The 25,508-nt window shown below is 39.5% G+C and overlaps 1 protein-coding gene and 1 long non-coding RNA gene across 4 annotated transcripts in view; one reads left to right on the top strand and one right to left on the bottom strand.

Moving 5' to 3' along the window:
* brip1 (BRCA1 interacting helicase 1) overlaps positions 1-25,508 on the top strand; it is an 88,537-nt gene that overhangs the window by 21,306 nt on the left and 41,723 nt on the right. For all 3 annotated transcript variants that reach the window (XM_032508254.1, XM_032508257.1, XM_032508253.1), the window contains exons 14-20: positions 387-548; positions 10,480-10,639; positions 11,457-11,578; positions 20,385-20,497; positions 20,590-20,672; positions 20,822-21,139; positions 22,291-23,013. In XM_032508254.1, the coding sequence (XP_032364145.1) occupies positions 387-548; positions 10,480-10,639; positions 11,457-11,578; positions 20,385-20,497; positions 20,590-20,672; positions 20,822-21,139; positions 22,291-23,013 (1,681 nt within the window). The remainder of the gene's footprint in view (positions 1-386; positions 549-10,479; positions 10,640-11,456; positions 11,579-20,384; positions 20,498-20,589; positions 20,673-20,821; positions 21,140-22,290; positions 23,014-25,508) is intronic.
* LOC116678337 (uncharacterized) overlaps positions 8,330-25,508 on the bottom strand; it is a 24,326-nt gene continuing 7,147 nt past the window's right edge. Inside the window, exons 3-4 of the long non-coding RNA XR_004329217.1 lie at positions 23,340-23,346; positions 8,330-8,340 (exon numbers count right to left, since the gene is read on the bottom strand). This is a non-coding gene — a long non-coding RNA (uncharacterized LOC116678337). The remainder of the gene's footprint in view (positions 8,341-23,339; positions 23,347-25,508) is intronic.

The following is a 25,508-nucleotide window of genomic DNA, read 5'->3' as shown; positions in this document are numbered from 1 at the left end:
ATAACACGGTGTAGGCAGCACTGATTGGTTTCGTTTTTCTCTGTACTGACAGCACTCCACATTTACAAACAACAGAGCTATGGGTGGTAATCGACCGGAATTCTCCTTTAATTGCACAGCTCTAGAGTAGGTCACAAACCATAACTGTTGGGTTGGACTCAAGTGGACATAAGAATCAAGACAAAATTCACTTTGACTCAGAGTCACCACTAATCTGCCAGTGCACATAAAAATGAGACAAAAGGTTTTTCAAAAGGCCGATTATGATACCGGGAAACATTTGTGTTTTGTTGACCCAAAAATGTGTCATCAAAGGCCCAATGTTTAGATTAATTTATCATATGAAGTATATTGGTGATATGAACTTTCTAATGCCCTCTCTCCAGGTTTGGGTGGGCACTGTTGGTTCAGGACCCCAAGGCAGAAAACTCTGTGCCACCTTCCAACATACTGAAACGTATGCCTTCCAGGACGAGGTGGGTGCGCTGCTTCTCCATGTCTGCCAGGTCGTGGCCAAAGGTGTGCTCTGCTTTTTGCCTTCCTACAAGGTAAATATACCACTAAGACACATTCTACTAAAACAGGAAACAAACCGTGAAATAACTGATCTGAAGGAATATGAGTTTGATATTTTTGACATGGGCCATATTAGATAGTGTTAATAAATCTCAACACTACATGTCCTGGCATTTTCAGAATAACATTGGTTAGCAATTGTGGTGTGCGGTTAAAGTTTAAAAAAAGGTCAGGAATTCTAGGTTTGACTCTCATTTCCAGCAGATGTAGTTTTAGTCTCAGCAGTTTCAAAACCTTTGCGAGCAAGGTTTATAAATTGCCAGTGTATTAAACACTTGGCCCATTAAAACAATCTTTGATTTATTAATTCAACTCTGCAGTAATTTCTTTAATTGGATTATCACTCTTAAGTGTAAACACAATTTGTTTTATTTGTTCCCCTTCTCTCGGTAAAGCACCTTGTACTCTTTAGGTGAAATGTGCTTTACAAACAGTATTTATCAGGTGTCACAGCCCAGCTTCAGTGAGCTAGACAAAGGGAGACCACAAAGTCATTTAAAGTACTTATTTACACAATGTTTTTTATTTGAAAATAAGAGATAAATGCAATTTAATAAGGGAATCGAAGTCTGTAAGTCAGTGGTAGCAGTGTTGAATGTATTCGCCTTGTGAAGGCAAAACAACGAGTAGAAGCAAGCAAACCAAAAGGTAAATGATAAGGTTGGTGAGAGAGAGACCGAATGAGCCCAGTCTGCCCAGGTGCATGACATCAGGTTAGATGGCCCCGCCCACCTCTACCACTTTACTACTTTTTTCCTTTGTAGTTTGTCTGCAGGTAATGTGTTGGAGGGCTATTGTACTATACTGCGTGGATATAACAGTAGAGGTGTTTGCGTTTTTTAGGTCTCTCATACATCAATCCTCTGTAAATAAAACTACTGGTGATTACATTATAGATACATATTTACTGTTGCTTCATTCTTGGTTGTGCAGGGCACTGCTCAGTCCCAACATGCATCCAAATGTACTCTCAAAATAAGTGGTTGTGGATTGTTTGCAGTTAGAACATTAATTTCCATATTCTACCACTAGGAGGAGCTAGAGACCACAAATTGGAGTCATGTCCAGTGTTTGTTGTTTTGAAGGAATCTATACCTACTCGCCTTGTAACAGTTTTCAAAGCCCAAACTGGATTCCAATAGATCCCACTGCTAAGAAGCAGCTGTTGGTGGTGTTATATGTTACAATAGATCATTACTAATCAATAGAGGTACTTGTTAAATGCCGTCATCCCCATGCCACTGTATCCTCTTTCAGTTAATGAGGGTGTTTTTGAGAGCACACTCATAGACACTTTGTCCCCCTTTGTTTGTTATGCATTTTTGTTCATGAATAATTCATGTCCACTGTAGCTCAGTTGTCACATTAGCTTATTCAGGGCCAAGTGGATTTCATTTATCATTGTGTTTGTCCACATTGCACGTTACGTGTAACTTTTGGTCAATGAACATACTTACTGAGGGATACATAATACATTTGAGTTAAAGTCATGAAAAAATCCCTTTAAATGGATCTTATAATGCAGTGGTTCACCACCTTTTTTTGCTAGCAGCACCTTAAAATAAAGAGATCTCTCCACTTTAATCACATTGTCAGCCCTTATGACCAGTTTAACACCCCGCCCTCATTTTCATTTGAATAGATTTTAGAGGTCATGTTTTCAAGTAATTGGCAGAAAAAAAGGAAGAGTAGAGAAATGTCTGAACATTTCATAATTTTTATGTAGCATACATTTTTCTGTTTTCCAGTTATTAAATTATTAAATTTGACAAATATGATTAGTTACAACAGTGAAAAATGTCTTGTCTGCTTTTCCTTTAAGTTCATTATTATATATTAGAGCCCGGCATATATATCGGCGGGCCGATATTAGGCATTTCACGATCTATTGGTATCGGAATTTATAATGGCCGATGTTTTTTAAAAATATTAATTCATCAGAATCATTTATAATGACAAATAAATGATTCTGATAAAGGAATATTTTAAAAAAAATAACATAAAAACAGACGGTTCACCATGTAATGAGTTACCATGTTACATTACTTTGCATAGTTTGTCCACCAGAGGGCACTCTACAACTATTTTTATACATTTTATTTATCAGAGCTTTAATATATTTTGATGATCTGTTGTGACAAAAAAAACAAATTATTGTATTATTTTAGTGAGAACTCATAAATAACTAGTGTTTTGTTACAGGGTTTTTCTTCAGATTTTTAAAATAACCAAATATTTGTATTGGTCTAAGAAATCCTTTATCGGTCAGGCTCTATTTGAGAGGTATAAATATATAAATAAAAATAAAGGCATTTTGAACTTCTGATTGGCCTTTTGTGCTGTTTTACGCTCAAATCCCGTATCAACTGGAAGTATATTTGTATCCTGAAAGCCAGGCATTATTGACATACTGTTTTGCTGTGATGAGTAAATTTCATGTTAAGAGGACACATCATTTTCCACCAAACAGTGGACCTTCACAGTTGTGTGTTGCCCTTTTTGGCATATTTGCGTGGTTGGCGTTTGATTTGTATTTCAAGGCATTACAAGTAGCGATCATTGGTTTGATTTCTCTGCCGTCCTTGTTTTGCTTGCTATCCAGTTGCATTCTCAAACAGCTGATGACACTGCCATGAAAACAGCGAAGGAAAGCTAAGATTCCAGGCCTTGTTGTTTTCTCATTTTACCTTCCTTTTCGTCAGCCTGTGATGCCAGCCAAGGAGTGACTATGAGCTGTGGGATGTTTTTTTTTATTATTGATAGCCATGTAGGAGTCTTTTATCTCTCTCGCTATGCTGATGCATAAATATTTAATCTGCAGTCAGCTCTTAAAGATGAGGAGATGAGGGGATATGAAGGGCTGGGGTATTAATTGGAGCCCGTGGAGGCCTCGTTGGTGCCGCTGAGTCCCGTCTTCTCTGTGATGTGTGTGTGTTTGTGTGTGTGTGGACAACACAGAAAGGATAGGTCATCTTCAGACATCCCTGTTCAGTGTGTCTAGGTGATTGCTATCAGCCCCTCATACACAGCAGCTCAGAGAGCAGTGAGGTGAACACGCCTGCAGGGTCAAGGAGGTGTACCTCAAGGCTTGTTCTCTGCCTTTACGTACAATTTTTCAATTAAATTTTCTTTAGTGTCACATAATAACAAAAGTTATCTCAGGACACTTTACAAATAGAGTAGGTCTAGACCCAACAATTCCCACAAGAGCAAGCACAAATAAATACACAAAGTCTAAAGGACACACTGCAGGATGCATTAGCACTGTTGAGCTATAGTATTTAAATATTTTCTTATAGCAGGTAGAATAGCAACACAAGTACTAAAAATCAAGTTGAAATTAAATGCATTCATGTTTCTGTAGCTAAAGTTGTGATTTTCCAGAAATGGCATTGGTGCATCGCAATCAAATGAGTTATGAGAAAACTCAAGAGAATGTAAATATTTTACTTAAAAAAAATATATATATATATATCATTTTTTTTGAAGATACATGGACACAGAGTATGCCTGTAATCATGGTCTCACACACACTTTCGCAGAGAGCCTGCACCAGTGCTGTGGTATTGTAGCACTTTAGCCTCAACAGCCCCCCAGTTAATGCCCATTAAAACCACAGCGGGCCCTGCTATCTGACCTCAGCCGTCTGGCCCCAGCCGCCAAAGGAAGGGACCAATGCTCCACTGGAGAAGGGGCCTGATGGTTTATTAAAAAAGTGGGGTTTTGCAAATGTGGAAAGATGACGGGGAATACAAGATGCTTTTAAAGGAAATTGCGATAAGGGCCATTAGGTGATGTCGCCTTGCTGTCTGTGTGAAGACGCACCCAGCGCTGGCGCCTGGGCTCTGCTGAGCGTGTGTCAAATCAAAGTCAAACCGGACTGCAAGGTGAACGCCCGCAAGCACACACTGTCCTCTGCAGCTCCGAGGCATCTGAAGCACCAATCACAAAGCTCCTGAAGTACTGGTTTCTCAAAGTGAGACTGTTTATGTCTGTGTTTGGGAGCATATTAGATTCATGGGTCAAATTACCCAGTGTAGCATATCCCTCATGATTTTTTTTTAGAGCTGAGGTGATGTTTTATATGAGTTTTTACAGTGGAAACTTCAGGATTACTGCTGTGCGACTAAGCTGGAGCTTTTTTTGGGAGGCTTAGAGTTTCAGATTTAAAAGGTTACATGCAGCCTTATTCATCTCGTTGGGATACCTCCTTCAGCTACAGTATTGTATATTTTGTGGTTGTCAATGTGTATAATTAAACATAATGTGGAAACTAGTGATTCTAGAAGAAGGAATGCAGGCTTTAACATTTAATCTGTTTTTTTAAACCAATTATTTGATAACCAGAATAGTTTTTAAGGTATGTAGAGAATAGCTAATGGGGAAGCCGACTAAATGCAGTGTTTACTGTATATAAGGAGAATGTAATACTGTAAACTAAAACAAATGCATTGTTAAAGGATAAGGCTGATATTCTATATTTTTCCTATTCTACTAACGTGTGGGTGTGTGTGATATGCGTGTGTGATGATACTCTTTATATATCTTGACATGGAGCTCTATTGTTGACTATTGTCCAAAAAGTAGTAAAAAACATCAATGAGCCACACTATTGTACTGGGTGACATGTTTATTCATTACCATGAACACACACTCTGTAGATTATTTCGTTCAATGCTACTGCTGGCAGAAATGCTTAGTAGCTCAACAAATCACCAATAGTCACTTACAAATGTACTGTTTGCTCCTGCCTGAGTAATGCTTTAGGGAATTACTTTGCCTTTAAAAAAAAACAAAAACACACACCATAAACTATATCAATGACCCATTTTTGTTTTTTTTAATTATTCCTCTTCAGTAGAAACGGGCTTGTGGTTAAGTGGCACAGACAGGATAATGAAATCAGAAAGTTTTGAGGGACTAACGCATTGTTGTTTTTGTCTGTTAATGAGATTTTTTTTTCTTCTCTTCAAATAACATGGTTTTGTTATCATGTGGCCAATAGTTATAATAGTTTATAAAAATATAAAAATGTTTATTTTTTTGTGCATTGGATGGACATTCTATCAAATTTTGCCAAGGTATCAAACTATTATCACTTGCTACACAATTGGTTGTAGAGGAGGGATCATTTTATACACAAAGAATATTGTAATTTAACACACAGTCTAGAAAGTTATATATGTGTAATAATAAATCTGCATAATCTGAAATTCTCCCATGTGTGTATATAGACTTACATTGAACTCAGTTTAATAATTCATATTTTTTAAAAGAGGAAAAGGAAGCCCTGATCAGTGACTGTCTCGGCAGTAGTGTTTCAGCAGCGTTCTGTTGTCACCCCCAGTGTGGCTGGGACGAGCAGAGCAGACGACGAGGGAACAGTGTCAGGCCAGAGGTGGCAGGTGGCTTCTTGCCACCAGCCTTGGCGTGATGGTTACTGTGATATTTTGGGGCTGAATAATTTATGCCGCAACAACACGTCTCCCCTCGCCACTACGAAATGTGGCTCCTGGCTGCATGTTTCATTAATGCCGTCGCCTCCAAACCCCTTCCATAATTCAGCAGGCGCTAGAGGAGCGGCGATGTGTCGCCACACAGCTCACTGACACCGGGGACACGGAAGGAGATAGAGAGAGGCCGGATGCAGAGGAGGTGGAAGATGGGGAGATGGTACGGGAAGTGTAGAAGTGCGAGAGGGTACAGTTCACTGCTTCTATTTAGTTGTTTCACCACATGGTCCCAATTGGCAGAAAGATCTAGCCCACTTAACCATGTCACTGGCAGCGGCTGACTATAGCACCTACTAGGCCTGGAAAAGGCAATAAATTATTTACACTTTGTTGTGCCCTATGTGCTAAATACTGCTCATTCCCATTTATTGGACACTTTATTAGGTACACCTGTTCAACTCAAATATCTAATCAGCCAGTCATGTAGCGGCATTTAGATATGTTCACGATAATCTGCTGATGTTCAAACTAAGCATCAGGATGGGGAAGGAAAGGTGATTTAAGTGACTTTGAACGTGGCGTGATTGTTGGTGCCATACAGGATGGTTTGAGTATTGCTGATCTGGAATTTTCATGCATAACCGTCTGTAGGGTCTTACAAATTACAAACAATGGCTTGTAAAATGGCCTCGCTGATGGCATAACTGTTCTAATACCACCAATCCATAAAAGGTTTTGAAAAGTTTTAAATTGCATTAATGTTGATTGATGTGTGAGAGAGGGTATTCATTGGAGGAGGTCTGCGCTCTCCAAGTGCCCTTCTATTTTTTAATTATTTAAACGTTGAGTTGATTCCTAGTTGCATGAGAAATATCTTCCCAGAGGATTCACTTTTTTTTTTTTTTTTTTTTTTTTATAAACTGTTTGATCTTCCGGTTGCGACTCAGTCCAGCTCTTTCTTTTTTCTGTATTGATTAGTTTTCTACAGGCCACCTGCTCTCACGAGGTAGTAGGGTTAAAGAAGTATAAAAAATAATCTAGATAATGACAGTTGGCCTGGTGGTTTCAGAGAAACCACAAAGCTCTGCTCCAGCTAATATCTGGATAATGATGTTTTTAGTGTGGAACAGCAAATATGCGACATGAAGGCAAGGCAGCTTTATTTGTATAGCACATTTCAGCAACAGGGCAATTCAAAGTGCTTTACACAAAATCAGTTAAACAGATAAAACACAAGTAAAAACAGTTAAAAATCATAAGCATTAAAAACCGGTAAAACACATGAATAGACAGTTAAAAAAATAGACACACAAAACACAAGAATAAAAGTTACAGTGCAGCATAAGAAATTTAAAGAAATGATCAGTCATTTAAAGAAAGGCAGCATCAAAAAGAAAGGTCTTCAGCCTTGATTTAAAAGAACTGAGAGTAGCAGCGGATCTGCAGGTTTCTGGGAGTTTATTCCAGATATGAGGAGCATAGAAACTGAAAGCTGCTTCACCCTGTTTAGTTCTGACTCTGGGGACAGAAAGTAGACCTGTCCCAGATGACCTGAGAGGTCTGGGGGGGTCATAGTGCAGTAGCAGATCAGAAATGTATTTTGGACCTAAACCGTTAAGTGATTTATAAACTGGCAAGAGTACTTTGAAATCAATTCTTTGAGACACAGGAAGCCAGTGTAAAGACTTCAAGGAGCGATGAAGGAGAGAATGTAAATGGACTGCATTTATATAGTGCTTCTCTAGTCTTAACAACTACTCAACGCGTCTTTACATAGTACAGGCACCATTCACACACCTTCATACACTGGTGGCAAAGGCTGCCATACAAGGTGCCATCTCATCAGATAAACATTCACACACCTATTGCACAACATTGGGAGCAATTTGGGGTTCAGTGTCTTGCCCGTTGGCTCCACCTCTAACACCTGAACCACAGCCACCCAAGAAGTTTTAACTTGATGACAAGCTGGAGTTTACAGATTTAATGAAATCTTAATGTGGATGAAAGGTAGATATACTGTAATATGTATGTTTCTTAAATTTTTGTTTCTGAAATACAGTAGAATGTAATTTCTAGTGCTTAATATATCTATATCCAAAAGTTGTTCAAAAAGAAATAAGAAAAGTTAAAAAAGATTCTATTTTTTTAATTTTTTAATACTTTTTGATGTATATGTTTTTTTTCATTGTTCACTGTTGAACCTATAGATTGGAATTTTGGACACCATGTCTCTGTCGGATGTTCCCCTAAATTATTCATCAAAGTGCTCATGTGTAGTTTTCGTGTCTGTAATTTCTGTGTTAAGTGTCTATCGCTCACATACCGAACGCCTTTGCTGAAGGTGCTAAAGATCCATTTTTGACTGCATAGTAAAACACTCTGCTTCACACCTCCATTTAGGCAGTTGATTTATCAGGCCAGTCTTGGGAGGTTCATGGCCCATGTTAATGCTGATTGGGAGAATAACAGTAACACTTTGGTTGGACTTAGTCTAATATAAATGGATGAATCTGTCAAACGCAGTTTAAACCAGCAGTTAAACATACATTTCCTGCATGAGTGTTGACTTGATATGAGAATGGGATTGTTAAAACATGTCATGATTGGTGTCTTGAACAGCTAAAGTGTTGGGCTTTTCAAACCATATCTTTTTTTATGATTTTACCAAGAAACAATTTTCATATTGTTTGCCTTGTGGAATTGGCTCCTTTCCAAGTGCAGCCTGGCAGATAATGGCTGTTTTGTTTAGTACTAGATCTGCTTAAAGTACATAAGTTGAATTATTCATCTCTCGCTCAAGATCGCACTGGAAAGCTATTGGAGGACAAGCTGAGTTGAAGACGCACATAAGGGGGGTTCTTGTCGATGTAACACTGCATATTTAGTGAATGTGCCATGTTTTATTGATGCAAACGTCCTGGCCTCACTTGCTGTAGGAGGCATCAACCTGATGAAAATTTCCCCATGCTTCATTTCGCCACTATGAGGCAATCACACTGGCATGCAAAAAAGTATCAACACTCTCATACTGTCTCATTTCCCTGTCTGCCTTTGTTGTTTTCCTCTGTACTGCACATAATCCGCAGGGTAAATTTCAGTTTAGCTTTGTGTGGTGATTTTGAGGAACACTTGAGTTGGCTGTTCATTCAGGTAAATGGGTGTCTTGATGGGGACAGGATGGCAGTGAATACTCCCCATCTTTTTCTTGCTCAGGCTTTACAGCTTAACACTATTCGCATGTTAAGAAGTTTCTGCTGACTATAAGAAGAACTTCTACTTGACCCTTCTAACACATTTCCAAGCCAGTGAAGCTGCTGTTCGATTGTGAAGCCATGCTTATTCAGGGATATAATCTGCACAGCACAGACATGAGTGGGGCCATGCTAAGATGAGGGCTTTTAGATCAATGTGCCTCTCCTGAGAGCTGATGACTTTTTGCACTAACAATGGTACAGGAGCAGTGATTTTCAAAGGGGGTCTAAACACATCAGCTCTCTGCCAAGTACAAGTAAGGAAAAGAAATCCAAGCTGTGTGAGGACACGGAAGCAAACACTGGTAGCTAAATGCTTCCTGTTCTTTGTTTCAAGCTTAGTGTTTCAGACTAGGAAAGTGTCATAATGTGTTACAAGCATCTGACGGAGCAGATATGCTCCTATTTTGATTAATCCAGCTATCTACATAGGCCAAGTTATGGCATATTTTTCACACTTCAAAGGGTTTGTGCGTAACTATGGTGATTATGTGTTGGGCTCTAAGTGCAGATGAAACAGGGGTGACCTACACTTCACTACTTAGATCCTGTGACACAGATTGAGCTCTGAAGCTGCTGCTGCTCTGCTAAAGTGCTTCTCACACTGTACTAAACCCAAGTGTCGTACAAGCTAAAATTTTGACGTCATGATGGTGCTTTGTGGAAAGTTAGGGATGACTAAAGTTATGTAAATATGTTTAACCCGATAACCTAGATGACCTAGATGAAATGTCGGGATCACCTCCGATGAACCATGAATGTGTATGAAACATTTCATGGCAATCCAGTGGTTCTTGGGATATTTTGCAGTCTAGACCAAAGTCGTGGACCAACTGATATTAGAGTTGTTCTGATACCAGTTTCGGAAATGCCTCCGATGCTGCCTAAAATGCTGGTATCGGTGAGCATGTGAGTCTATGCAATTACCAGGTAAAACTTAATTTAACCCTGAAAAACTACACTAATGTAGTTTGTTCTTTTTCTGTTATGACTGACTGTCAAAGTAGATAATAAACAACGAGGCCGCTCCTTAACTATAGCATTATCTAAGAGAGTCTAGAAAAAAAGATGCTGCTTTTAGTGAGCCTTGTTGTAGGTTCACTGTTAGGATTCGGATTCTATGCGATCAGTATCCACTTAAAACAAAACCTCAGCAAGCCTATGTTTTAACATAATATCTCATGTGATTTGCTCAGATGCTGGACAAGCTGCGAGACCGATGGACCAACACTGGTCTCTGGGAGAAGCTAGAACAACAGAAAATTGTGATCACAGAGCCCCGCGGTGGTGGCAAAGGGGACTTTGATGAACTGCTTCAGATGTACTACAATGCCATCAAGTGCTGTGAGGAAAGAAGTGAGACATCACACTGACCTTTGGACCAGCTGGTGGCTGTAAACCTTGATGTCTCTAAATTAGTTTGTAAATACATTTGTTTGATCTAGTCTGTGTTCAGTTTTGGAGACAAAGAGGACATAGGAATTGCAAGACAATTACCTCTTCTGAAGAAGGCATCATGTTTTAATCCTTTGTGTTGTCACTATTCGATGTGAGTCGAGCGAAGATGTGATTTGCCCATGCTCAGATTTAAATGGTTTGCGACATAACGTGTCATACGGATATCTGTGAAATCCATAAAATAATAAAATGTTCTCATTACAAAGAATAACAAAGATGGAAATCATTTGATATGATTGTTTGATTGCTAACGTTGGCTCAAAACTCTATTCAAGTGACAGTCTTCATTGTTTGTTTGCTAACTTGTTGCCAGCAGTGAACGAGCTTTGGTTAAGTAGATCCACTTTTACTGTATTGACATTACAGAAGTCTCTCGTTACCATCTTGTGGGCTACTTGTTGCAAACTGATGCATGCACAACTCACATCTGCACTTGACTCACATCGGGTAGTGACACGGTTATCAACTGCGTGGGGGAGGGGCGGGTGTGATGCGTGTGGATGCTCCGACAGTGTTGTTGTCATTACTTAGAATTACTCATGGGGGACAGAAACTACGGACAACAGCTTTAAGTAGTAATTTGTACAGTTGCACTAACGCTGACATCTCATTTACAATACAATAGTTTAAGTAATTGTTCTGAGTTCTACTTTATATTCCTTGTCATTTTCAGTATTGATATATACTGTATGGAACTTCTTTCTTTCTTTTATAGATGGTGCACTGCTGATTGCTGTCTGTAGGGGTAAAGTGAGTGAAGGACTAGACTTTACTGATGACAATGCCAGGGCGGTGGTCACCATTGGAATTCCCTTCCCGAACATCAAAGACCTCCAAGTAAGTAGAATCACAACAGTCTGCAGATGTTCCGTATGGGGGAGAAACAGGTGGGACAGCGAGCCTTGCTCTAACCAAAGGTAAAAGCGCATTGCTATTGCCAGATGAGGGGCAACTATGTTAGGCACTTTTGTCTAATTTGTGGTCAGTAAACAGTAAATTCCAGCTGTTGAGACTTTCATCATACGGAATTGGGTGTGGTTTCATCTAACATGGTTTGGGGAAAAACGATACCTGCAACACCAATTATTTGTTGTATCTTGACCAGTGGAAATCCCCAGGTCCTCTAAAGGCTTGCCATTTTCTTCATCTATTTTATGGAACCTTTCGTCTTAAAAAAAATTGTACAAATGCATCATCAAATTGAACTAAGGTTTTTGGCCAAGACCAAATATTTTGAATCCCATAAACACAGAAATATATCTCACAGATGTCACACACACACAATAACCCACACCAAATAAAAGCATCCCCTTTTGGTGATCCGTAAAAAAAATAATCCCAAAGCGATGTTGCAGTGTGCCCTGTCCTTAGCGGATAAAGTTGACCTTTAAGTTTGACTCTCTCCCTGCCTCCCACCTCTCCTCCCCTTTAATCCTCCACATCCCTCTGTCAGAGCACGACGAAGCTTTCACTAACCTGTTCTGTCAGTGTGGCAAGACCTGTGGGTGATTGAAGCTTCCCAGACCCTTTCACCTTAGCTCAAACTGTCAGATTCCCCACTGTCAGCTCTCAGGGCATTGCTTCTTCTTATCAGATTTTATTGTCGTTGTGATTAACATTTGTTATTTATCAAACAACATACAAAACATACAATTCACTATTACATATAGATGTCCAGTTATTAAAATTTCCTCACAGAAAAGGTCAGAACATCATATCTAAGTTGCGTCATATAACCTACGTCTGTGAAATAAAATCTGCAACGTACATTTAAGTGATATTACACGAAAGGGTGTGATTTAACGTTGTTATTGGCAGTGATGTGGCTAAGACAAGGCAATTCTGTAATAAAATATATTACGTTATTATAGTCCTTATTATCATCTGCCATTGAATTTGCTGGCTTCCACTGCACATCAACTTATAAATGAAAGTGTAAATGTTTACTTTAGTGGCTGAAGTAACCATTTAATCCGTATTGCAGAGTGCTGAGTATGATATTTTTGTTATTTTGTGCATGAAGGTCAGTTCAGGACCACAACCAGTTCAAACTGGAATCTGAGTTTATGAGAAATGATAAGATTTTCCTCATCCTGCCATTATTATCAGTTTTCTTTTATCATGGTTTGTCTGGCTTTCAATGGAGATTAAGACGTTTTTCCTCCATATGGCACTGTTGTAATGAATTGTATTGTTGTATTTTAATATTTTAAAGATGTTTGTTATTGTGTCCACGCTGTTAAGACTTAGTAGACCATGCTTGTAAGATCCTTGATTCTAGTCTCCATTTTCTCAAATTAAAATTTTTCTCTATCTTTTCTTTGCATCTTAATCCTCAGCTTTGATCGTTTCTCCTTTTGCTTCTCTCTAGTTTTTTTTTCTCAATTCCTCCTGTTATCTCCTATTTCAGTGGCAGAGGTGGTGTGGCCTCCAGAGAAGCCCTGGGGGACTTTAAAGGTCTTTGAGCTAAACCCATTACACTGCTGAGAGGATGGGGACACTGACACTAATGACTGTTAAAGCCATGCAGCTAGCCCTCGTAGCCCTCATGTTAAAGAAGCACATACAGTATACTCTGTCAGAGAGATAACAGGCTCTTCAGGGGGTCACACAAATACAGACACACTGGCACATGGTAATGGTGTATCCACTATGGGATAGTCAATACCATTACATGTTATGGTCAATTCTGCTGGAAGAGTGATTCAGAATTCAGTGTACTCTCTGAGTAAGGATGAATGATGGCCCTCCATGCAGTGATCTATACTAAAGTTGTTTCAAACAAGTGTTGCTGACATAGCTGCGGAGCAACCTTTTTAACGTAATGAAGCTCTGCTGATTTGGCTTGCTGACCTACGTTTTTACAACTGCTCATTGCAGTTTATTTTAATTTTCTTTTGCACGTCGGTTAAGCTGCAAGTTATAATACTGGAAGGGGGGCCAAGTGTTTCAAGGATTGGAAATAGATCGTGCTTAATTATGGTCAATTTAGATTTTTTAACAATGCTTTAACCTATTGGCCTGCTTGTGCTCCTCTACTTTTGCAATGCACAGTGACTTTTTCATCATGCATCCTCATCCTAATTGTGATTGACAAAGCCCTATACTGCTACTTTTCTTGTTCCCGAACTTGTCTTGTTCTTCTATATGTTTATAATTTAAATGATCTAATTCTGGTAAATTATAAAATATGCATCATATGCTTGCCAACCCTTTTGAATTTTTCTGCCCTTATTCCTGCCGATCTCCTGGAGTTTCTATTCCTTGGACATTTCAAGATTTGCCCATCCACTAGGCCTATATTTATGAGAAATAGCCTATTGTCACTGCTTTTTGTTTGTTTATTTTTAATTACATACTTAAACAGAGAGCAAAAGATACAATAAGGCGAACACAAAAATGCTGTACGTGTGATTTAAGAAAAATATATTTACACCATATGTGTCCCACTAAAACTGGTCCTCTTAATGCACACGAGCACATGCGTGACATGCTCTTACATTGTCGCTTCCATGCACTAGTGCTAACATGTGCAAATTCTCCTAAGAGCACACATGGGCTCAGGCATTAATTCAGTCATTCTATGCCACACTTACACGGCAGCACCCCATTGCTAGGATAAAAGGTGTAGGCCCAGCTTCTCTCCCAGCTTCTCTCCATTTTAAACTACTCCAGCACTTCAGATTCCTGCATGGCCTGCATTCCCAGACAGGTATAACTCTTACAAGCTACAGCCTAAGCACATAGCATGGCATTTTACTGGCTTGTTGTGTTATTGTGACAAAGATCAAAGGTTGAACTTGAAAAGTCCTCTGCAGAGAAAGCCCTGCCAAAGGTGGTATTACATTTATGTTGAGGTTTTCCAATGGCATGTTTTACAGTGAAAAGTCAAATCCTGCGCGAGTGAGTCAAACAATAAGTGGCTTTAACAAGCAATAAAAAGACACTTACAACTGATAAGGCGTCTCTCTTAGTTTAATGAAGGGCTTAGGCAACCTCTTGCTGCTGCCCTGCATTAAAGACAACCACGAGTGCATTTTAATTCTAAGGCCTGCAAGCATGTAAAATGGATGGATAAAGGGGATTTGGGAGGAATGTTGAAGAGTTCATGGAAATCATCAAGAAGAGGGGATGATGGATGCTCCAGGCACACTCAAGACTGTACATATGGCTTTATTATCAGCCTTTGAAAGAAGGCCCTATAATATATGATCACGACTTGTACTGTCCTTGTCAGCACCACAGGCCAGCTTTAGAAAAGACATCTTAGTCAGCATTTTTTTGTACAACTCCCGTTCTTCATTTACGAAAGAAGCCAAAGTTCTCAATTGTTGAGCGCTGTTTAAACACAAACAGCCATACATGGAAATGTGGCTAAAGTAAAATTAATATGATCTGTATTTGATCAGCTTGCTGTCTTTGGCATTCTATTACTTGGTGCAGTGCATATTGGTACAAAAACGTTTGGTTGGTACAAAATAGTGTTAAGCGTTGATGCCACAGCTGTAGTCAAGACCATTTGACCCGACTCACAAAATGCCAACTTTATGCATTTGTTTTTAATGATTAACAATTTTCTTTTTTTTAAAACAACATACAAAACATACACTTTACAAGTTGTGATGTGGTTTCCAATGTATTGCAATCATTTTCTTGGCAGCTGTAAGTCACCAAATAAAGCACGTTTTTGAATTTTAGAAAGCTGAAGAGCTGACAAATCATACATTATCATTATTCAAGGCAAATATTTTGGATGCAGTATTGTTCCAGAACTGACCAACAGGAGAGCAATCCCAGATCAAGGGCTTTTAGTGGGCAGAAAGTGCATAAAAGACTGTTAATTTCCTTCATGTGATGCATTTTCACAGGGGTGAGATATGTCCTATGAATGAAATTGTAGTGAATCTGCTGATGGTCTGGATTGCGTGACACTTCTGTAATGTTAGATCATACATCATGCCAGTTAAAATTGATGCTCACGTCTGGGCAATCACATTCCCAGACTCTCAATAGGAAGGCCGAAGTGGCCAGATATCACCAAAAACTGATGGACCCTTGATACCATACCACAGAAGATCTCTGCCAGGGGACACCAAATGCCTTGAGTGCAGATCTTAATTAAAGGTAAAAGAAAAATGAGGAACATGGTAGACTAAATGCGGTTTGTAAGTTGTAAAAGGATAACAAGCCAACCTCAATAAAATTGTCTTTTAGGGGCGCCCAGATAGCTCAGTTGGTAGAGTGGGCGCCCCTATTTAGAGGTTTACTCCTCGACGCAGCGGGCCCAGGTTCGACTTTGACCTGCGTCCCTTTGCTGCATGTCATTCCCCCTCTCTCTCCCCTTTCATGTCTTCAGCTGTACTTTAAAAATGAAGTCAGAAAATGCCCTAGAAAATAATCTTTAAAAAAAAAAAATTGTTTTTTTCCCCCTCTGTTCCCGCTGTGGAGTTGTTATAAGCCTCCCACCAATCAGGAGTGCTGTATTGTTGAACAACGGAGAAAATGTATGCCGGTTACATGCTACACAGCAATATGTTTCAACCAATCTTCAGGTTTTGATAAGTTGAGAGATAATGGGGTCGAAGCGTAGCTGGCACTGTTTGTTAGAGATATTGGGAAAAAGAATGTCATAAAGTGACCATGGTTCTGTCATATCACTTTCTAAAGTACGCTAGCAAACCCAGACGTATTTGGGCCAAACCAGGAAAGAAAAAATAGTGTTTGGAACTGCTGGGAAGTTGGGAACTGAAAGGCCTCATTCCTCTGTAGAGTAGACATTTTAAGTTACTGCCGTTTGCCTTTCCAGATAAATTTAGATACTGCAGATTGTAATTTATGCCAATAATCAGGAGGAGGGGAGAGAGTTAGCATAAAGCTCACAGAATTAATCCTGGGTAAAACATTCATTTTGACCAGAGAGATGTGGGCTTGAATAGACATGGGGGGGGCCCATCCATCTTTCCATATCTTTTAAAACATTGTTCAGAGGAGCAGAATAGTTATGCTTAACAATTTAATTAAAGCAAGGAAAAAAACCTCAATGCCTAAATATTTAAACTGTTAAACAATGACGATGTTAGCGAAGAGGTTGAATTGCAAGCAGAATCATTTAAATGTAGATTTTGACCAGTTAATTTTAAAGCCTGATAAGCTTCCATACTCCTTGCACAAGGATAGAAGGTGAGGAAGAGACTAAGAGGTTTTTTCTTAATTAAAAAAAAACATAGTGTCATCCGCAAATAGGGAGAGGTGATGCTGTGTATTGCAAAACGCATATCGGTGACCACATAATTGATTGGCGAATGGCATGAGCAAGAGGGTCTAGGGAGAGGATAAATAATGTGGTATTCTTCTTTGGGCTATCACTGTAAATTTGGGGGGGCTCTCTTAATCTCTGGATACTGGATAGCATTAGAGCCTTCTAGCCCTTCTTTTAACCTGATGATGCAGATGTTGCATCTTCTGTTTCTGTCCACCATATCAGCTAGCTTCACCTGCAGCTCTTGAAAAGCTTGGCCATGGCTATCAAGAATACTTGAGTTGCTTTCCAAAGTAGTTTTTAAATTGTTCACATCAGATCTGATAGAGCCAAGGCTTGCAGTTAGAGATGTTGGTTGTGCAAGGATAGCTGTCTAGTTGTTGTCGATCCCCACCCGCTGAATGAACAAAACGCAGTTTGAAGTAGCTTTTCTGTTTCTCCAGTAATGCCTCTGCAGTGGCATCTTTATTTCTGTGTTGGGTTCTGTTCTTGTTTGCCATTCTGCTTTAGTGACTCTATCGAGAATATTGTAGGTGGAACCATATAAAACAATTATTTAGCAAGGTTGGGCCAGGAACTAAAACTTTAAGCCGCTATCTCTGTCCAGCCGATCGTGTGATATCATATATCTCCTAGAAGGACTGTAAATTATGTATGGTCTAGACCTGTTCTTTATAAAACAGACTGAGATCAACTGAAGTATTACAGCCCTGTTCCATAGCTACCCCTATTCATTACCATTTAGAACTTAAGGTAAGCCTCAACCTTCACAAATAGGTAAAATCTAGGAATTAGATTTTTCCATTCATATATGTTCTAACTAGTTATTTCTTTAGTGGAACATAAGACAGCAAAAACTAAATAATAAGTAGGATTCTGTGTGTAGTCTTGCTGTGAGCTGATCCATGAGTATGTTGGAAAGCGATGTGATAGTATGATGCCCTTGTGAGCGTGTGTGTGTGTGTGTGTGTGTGTGTATATACGCACACACACACGGACACGGACACTGTCTTCAAGATGAGCCACTCAGCTGTCAGCTCAGCCTTATGTGGCAGATGAGGCGCTCAGCAATCTCGGTGACAAGCACAAGATGTCCCTGACTGCCAGAGGCGTGCACACACACACCCTGCGTAAAATGTAGCTCAAACAGATGCGCTCAGCTGCGAATCATGCCTAGTGGTCAAATATATGTTTTTAGGGATGAACAGGTTGCTGTAGAGGACAAGGCCAAAGCAGGCGAGTGATCTCTTGACATTTTAACTAATCCCTTCTAGCTTGTGGTTTCTTGCACATTTGCGAGATTTGCTAGCAGCCAGAATTGGCTTTTTCACATATGCAACCTGTCATGTTAGATTGGATGATGACATGGTACAGACCTGGGATGTGATGGCTCGAACGCTGAAATGGACTGTGATTGGATTTAGATGACACCGCTGGCTTGAGGCTATTGGCCTTTCTGTTCTAGCTGTGGGTTTAGAAGTAGATTCTTTAACTGCTCTGGTGTCTCATACATTGACGAACATCTCACCATGAAGCCAGCAGCATTAACATAACGTCCTGTGACATGGCTATATGACCCCATTGACAGCCTGCAATACTATACTATTGTATTTTTCGCAGATAAATCTGTATTTTAGATCTCCTGAAAAGCCTAGACCTGCATCATACAAACAATAGAGGTTTTTCAGTGTCAGTGTAGTTTTTTTTTTAGTGGTGGCAGATGTTGCTCGTTTGTATGCTTCTTAGGTGAGGTGTTTTTAGTCATAGTCTAACTTTGGGGTGACATTTAGGAATTCCTGTGACTCTACTTGTTTGTTTATGTACACAAGCCCAGACAGGCCAGAGTGGCATTGCGTGATGTGCGTCAAGGAACAGGCTGTACCTGCCACAGCCCTGTGTTTGGTGGCTAAGGGCGAACACGCGGTACCTGTCAAAAGCAGTTAAAGCCTCGTTCAGCAGCCTGCCCTGCATGGCATCCCGTCAGACGCCCAGCTGAACTTTTCACTTGTCAATTCTGAAAGGTTAGCGCTAAAATCAGCAGCGACAGATGCAAATGGATGGATGCTTTCCTGGCATTTTTGTGCAGAGATGCTTCATGTCACCTAGGCCACCTTGTCTGCCCCTCCTACCTCCACTCTAGTCGGTCATGGCCTCTTTTTAGCCCCTATGTTCCCCTTTCAGAACACATCTGTCTGCGAGGGCAGGTAATACCCAATTCCTTCTGGTCCTGAATAGTATTTGTTTGGTGTTTAGTTTGCCCCAGATCCATCACCCATTTAGTTTCCCCATCATATCCAAGATCAATCCTATTAATTCTCAATCAGTAGACATGTGTGAAACCCTTTTTGCCAGGTGCCCTCGAGAACAGGTTTTTTGTTCAATATCTTTAGCAGTCATTGTTGTGGAAGTTTCTTGTACAGCGAGAGAGGAATTTGTTGGCAGTGAGATTTTGTTGAAAGAAAATAAAGACAAGCTTCAAACTGAATCAGGGTTTGGTCTTCTGTAAAGTTATTGTTTTTTGCAGAGAACAATCAAATGACAAGAACAGTTTTCACAATGCACACACCAGCTACAGAGTGACGAACGTCTTGCAACAGTACAGCAGTGATATCCTGCTTTATGTCCCATGCCCCCAGAGAAAGAATTACCTTGTTTGGAAAACTAATCTTAGAATAACAATTAATCTTCCCAGGCAGACAAGTTGGAGCTGTTACGTCTTTCTGAATCTACCCTTTGTGTGTCAAGTTTCTTTACCGATCAGTCTATCTTAGCTGAAAAAAGAGCATCTTGTCTCTCTAGATAGGCCTATGGCCCAGACCTGGGACCTGGGACCTGGTAGCATAAACATTTCTCCTGAGACAACTGCTTTGTGGCATTTGTCCTTAGGGGGGAAAAAAACAAAGACAAACTGTTGTCTTCTTCTTCAGGGAGGACACACAGAGATTCAAAAGTCATACACCCTGCAAAGCATTGTAACCCATTATCAAATAATCAGTTGGCGGTAACTTGTTTTTAAACTATTTTTGGGCATTTTGCCTTTATTTATTTTTATAACATCACATTTTATTTGACCCTGTCTTCAATTTATTGTATCAGCTTTATTCTCAAAATATTTTTAGTTCTCTTGGGTTTATCACTTTCTCAAACGATGGTGGAAATGTTGTGACGTGTACCTAGTGTTTATGTTTGCTTATTCACACTATTTGAGGAACTAAAGGTACCAGAAAGAACCTCAGACGATATGATGAATGCATGATAACAAAAACAATTGGTGTATAAAGCAGGGTGAACTGGAAAACAGTTGTGCAACATGTTTAGTTTTGATGGACTTGCTGTCCCATAAGACATTAAATCAACTTTTAATATGCTGACCTGTGGTTTCAGGTGGAACTGAAGATGAAGTACAATGACCAACACTGCAAATCCAGAGGTCTTCTCCCAGGCAATCGTTGGTATGAGATTCAGGCCTACAGAGCTCTAAACCAGGCCCTGGGAAGGTAAATCGGTCCTCTGCAGCTAGAGTTTTACTGAAGATTTACTTTTGTGCTCCCGGCCTTTTTTACTTTAACCTTCAAATTTAATTTTACAGGTGTATACGCCACAAGAATGACTGGGGCGCCCTAATTCTAGTAGATGACCGTTACAGGAATAATCCCAATAAGTACATCACAGGTACTCAGTAATGTTCACAGTGTGTAACACTGACTGACATAATTTGATGACTACACAGCCTTTCAACTTGAACACTAGATGGCAATAGTTATCCACTGTAAGATTTTTGGTGGTGTTTGTATCTGATGTGTGTGTTTGTGTAATCTCAGGTCTGTCTAAATGGGTCCGCCAGCTCGTCCAGCATCACGACACGTTCAGCAATGCCATGCAGTCTCTGGTAGCATTCTCTCAGGTGCAACAGAAGGTGGAGGGGGCTCCTGCAGACAGTCAGACCCTCAGCTCTGCCGTCTCATCTCCAAACAGTTACTTGCCAGTAACTTTGGAGGGACAGGGTCTGCCCAACGCCACAGAACCTCAGACACCTCGCTCAGATGTCAAACTGCCTGAACCCCAGCAGAACACAAGCCCCTCAACCATCCATTTACTTTCTCATACACAGATGAAAGCTAAACAAAATGAAAAAGCAGGTGAGCTAAATCAAAAAGTTGAAAGTGGAGTTTTGGTGCTACAAGGTTAATATCTCTGAAGTATTATCCAAGCCATAAATTTAGCAATTTTATAATTTGTCTCTGTTAATCTGGTGTCTACCTTTTAAAGAGATTTGTTGACAGTGAGAAAAACATAGAACATTGTAAGACTTATCCTTTAAGCATGAATGTGGGTTAAAGTTTAGTTCAGAAATGCCTTTTATTTTGCAATGCAAGTTGTGTGAAAGGCCAGGGAACCTAAAGCAACACCACAACTGACAAAACAACACCCTTAACCACAAACTCTGTGTAGAAACAACCATTGTTTCATTCTGCCTCAACACCGTTCAAGCATATCCTGAGAAGTGAAACATTCTGCTTTATTATATAGATTTTAGTATCTGCTTTCAATCTATTAAATTCATGATTGGGTTGCGATTAAATGTCTTGTGTCTCTATTGTGGCTAAACCTCTGATAAATTAATACCTACAAAATATTTGCCAATAAAACTTCACGGTTCCCACTGTCCTAGACCTAGTTCATCTCTTCTTTCTACATGAATTATGGAATGTAAAGTAATCAGTTTTGAAAAGACAGTGATCAAAAAGCGCATGTCATTTTTGTGCTTAAGGATGTATGAGCATGACATCGCCACAAGAAAATATGTTTAGGTGACGTGTTTGCACATTGCCTTGGCTAGCACCCATTTTATTGGGGGTCATGACAAGGTTGAACTGTTGAGGTGGATATGGGTGGTAGCAGAGCAGTAGCAGACCCCCACCCCTCTCTCATAGTCGGGGGTGGGGGCCATAGGATCAGTTGAGTGGCTTGCCTCATTACTGTAAGGTCTTTTGCGTGCCTGAGTGGCGCTGGAGCGAGCTGATGAGCAGATGTTGGACTGTTGCTTTTAATTAAATCCCCTTGACCTTTGTTTGGATTATATTGAGCGTAAGCATGCATTTATATCTTTCTTTGTAAGATAGCCTTGGCAGCCAAGGTGCTCCGCATACCAATCTCATTTCATTGTGAGACTTAAAAGCTTCTTTGTGAGTCTTAACATGTTTGCTCCATTGTCTTCGGTTATATGCCAGTATTAGGTTGATAAATATCAACTGTTAACTGATTTAAATGTTTTGTTTCCTTGATGCAGAATGGTTGAATACAATGCACAGCCCCTCAGCAGAGCCCCCATCGCCTCAAAAAAGAACAGCTCAGCCTCTGTACCACATTTTCACCTCCAGCCCCATCAGCACCAGCTTCAAGAAGCCAATATTTAAAAGAATAGGCCCCAGTAGTTTCAGCCAGCACTTGGAAACATCTAATCATTTGGGGCACAATGAGAAACAGCAGATCTCCTCTCCCCAAAAGAAGACTGAGGCAACTTGTCTTAAACAAGGGGCTGAAGACAGTTCCAGTGAAATCCAAGTGGAACCAAACAATCTGGCTCTTGATCCTTCTCCTGTTACATTTCCTCCCTGCTATGACAATCCAGATGAAGAGGAAGAGGACCAAACTATCTTCTTTACTCCAGAACTTTTTGACGGGGAAGGCAACGAAGGCAGTCCACAGAAAGATAGGAAGACCAAGTCACCTCCCAGGATGGGTTTAGGGGCAGAAAGCCCTGCCCTGCTGTCAGAAGAACTTTTTGGCTCTGAGCAGGCCCGAGGGCAGGAGCAGGCCTCTGATTTTGATGGACAGATTGCTATTTCAGTCACTAAAGAGAGCACAGAGTTGTCACAGGGACAGGAAGAAAAAATGATAGAGCAGAACGTAGGTGAGGAGGGAGAGCAGGCAGATAACCAGAGCAGGCAGACAGGCAGTAGGCTTCGCAGGTTGTCCAGGTCCAGGCAGAAAGCTCCCTCCACTCCATCAGGTAACTAATAACCTGAACACAAGACATATTGTGAACAAAGCAGAATATCTAATATGCAAATATAGTGCCAATAACATGTTCAATGCACATTAGCTTGGCAGTAAAACAATGAAACAGTTATTAATACAGAACACTTCCGTGTACCATATTCAGTTCATGCCATGGCTGCATAAGTTTCCCAGTTTATCTTGCAGAATTTGAAACCCTATGTTGGAAAGTATCTAAGTATGTTACAGCTGCCTCAGGCAACTAGCCCACACACTCTTACCACGCATACAGTGGATGAGGCTTCAGCTATCTCAGGTCAGCTTCTAATGTAGTGTGACAGCGCATCTTATTAAGCCCATGAAGGCCGGTTCTCAGTTAAACGTATAACTAACCAAAAGCATTGAAATTGTAGCGCTGATTGAATGTGCCTCATAACAAATCATTAAAAATACAGAAACCTAATTTGTTTTCCTATGAAGTAGAAAATCGTTTAGTTCCGTTTTAATGATGTTTGTATGGATGGTTGAGGAACCTGGATGCTTTAGACATGCCTGATTTCACTTAAAGAAGAGACCTTTACTTTTTCAATTGCAATTATGTAAATATTTGTTGTAAACTCAAGTGGTGTGGATACACATTTGATTTACTTTAAGTACAAGCATTCATATAAAATCTGTTGAGTCACAATAAGATTAAAAGTTAGCGCTTTATTGATATTCTCTTTCATCCGTTTTTCTTTTTCAGTGTTTTTTTTTTCTTTTTAAATCACAGACATTGCCAATTGCAAAAATTCAGTGGTGGAAGTACAAAACAAAATCTGCTTAAATATATCAAAAGTAAACTCATAATGCATAATGACATTGTTGTATTATTCCATTATATATCATTATTACTAATGCATGTGAAAGATGTACTTTACTGTTCTAGCTAGTGGTGGTTGAGATCATTTTGACTACTTTATATACTGTGTACTTTAATCAATAACAATTCATCATATTTTATAAATCAATCATCTTATTTTTGTAATATCTTAAACTGAATAGTAACTGCAGCTGGCTAATAAATGTGGTCGACTAAGTTACACAATGTTTTCTTCTCACATGTCATAGAATAAAAGTACAAGTAGCAGAAAATGGAAATGCACTTAGTTACTTTCACTACTTTCCAATAAAACTGCTGCACAATGAAAACAAAGTACTATATTCTAATATTTTTTCCATTATTCATATGAATAAGATTACCTCTGTCTATCAACACAGTACAATTCAGCAACAGCACAAACTAAAGCTTCCAAAATGACCTTCGCCTCGCTAAACTGCTTCAACAAAAGGTTTATTGCAGAAGTGCGTCAGTTTTAGCTCGGTAGACTTAATAAACTGTCAGCTTAGTGTATATCTTCACATAGGCTCTACCACTAATACAGTATATGTTAAAACATGTCCACCAATGAAATAATATATATAATAAAATATATTTCTAAATACATAAAACTAAGCCAGTGATATTATTACCAGTCATTTACATTGTTGTTTCTGTATTTGTTGTCCTGTATAATTCACTGACATTTAGATCTTAACCTCCTTTTTTTTTTTTTTTGTAATTTTATACGGGGATGAAAACTGATTATTTGTGACCTATTTATGTGCAATGTAGTACGTATGTATAATCCGCAGTTTAATGGATATATTTGGTTGGTTGAGTTTAAAGAGCTGAGGTCATTTAATCAAGTCAATGCTAAATGCAGAATCATCAAACAGGCTAACTTGAAGGGAGACAAAAAAAAAAAAAAAAGATTAAACATCATTACACTAATGTGATTTGTCTCATTACAGCGCAAACTTCACCACTGTGTGATTTGCACAGGCGAGCAGAGTAGACAAGTGTTCCATTAAAGCCTTTCTTTGCTCATCAACTGCCTCCCCAAGAGCCTTGTGTATGTAATTGTGCATGGTCACTCGTTAACATCATCAAACGCAGAGCGTGGAGAGGCCAGCGAATGTGTGTTAAAAGCACCTAATAGGGAGCCCACATTACTGAAAGTCTTGGTAATGGCTGTGAATCACTGTGTTTCTTCCCATTAAAATAATTCAGCTTTTTCCTCCAGCCCTAAATCATTAAAGCTATACCAACAAAAACATTAGTAGTTAAAAAAAATAAATACAGGACTTAACAAATTTACAACAAACTCCATTTAACAAAGTGGTAATGCAACAAAAAAAAAAAATCGCACCATCCAAATTAAATGAAATTTCACAGATTAGTGCTGTTTGCCCAAATTAAATTCTGAAGTGGTGAATGGTCAACAATCCATCTTCATAAGTGTCGAGTAAAATGAAAACTTTCCTCTCTTTCACAATTTATTTATTTTTTGTCAGGAAATGTTGGACTCACTACTGGTGTAATTGTAAGCTGGCCTCATTAGTATCTACAAGAGTGATTCCCAACTAGTTTATGTGTACATCAGTGGGAACTTCTACAGTTGCCAGGGGAATGTTGAAAGATTGTGT

The sequence above is a fragment of the Etheostoma spectabile genome, chromosome 3, assembly GCF_008692095.1.
Source record: "Etheostoma spectabile isolate EspeVRDwgs_2016 chromosome 3, UIUC_Espe_1.0, whole genome shotgun sequence".
In the NCBI taxonomy this organism is placed as follows: Eukaryota; Metazoa; Chordata; class Actinopteri; order Perciformes; family Percidae; genus Etheostoma; species Etheostoma spectabile.
This window is presented reverse-complemented; position numbering and strand designations above follow the sequence as displayed.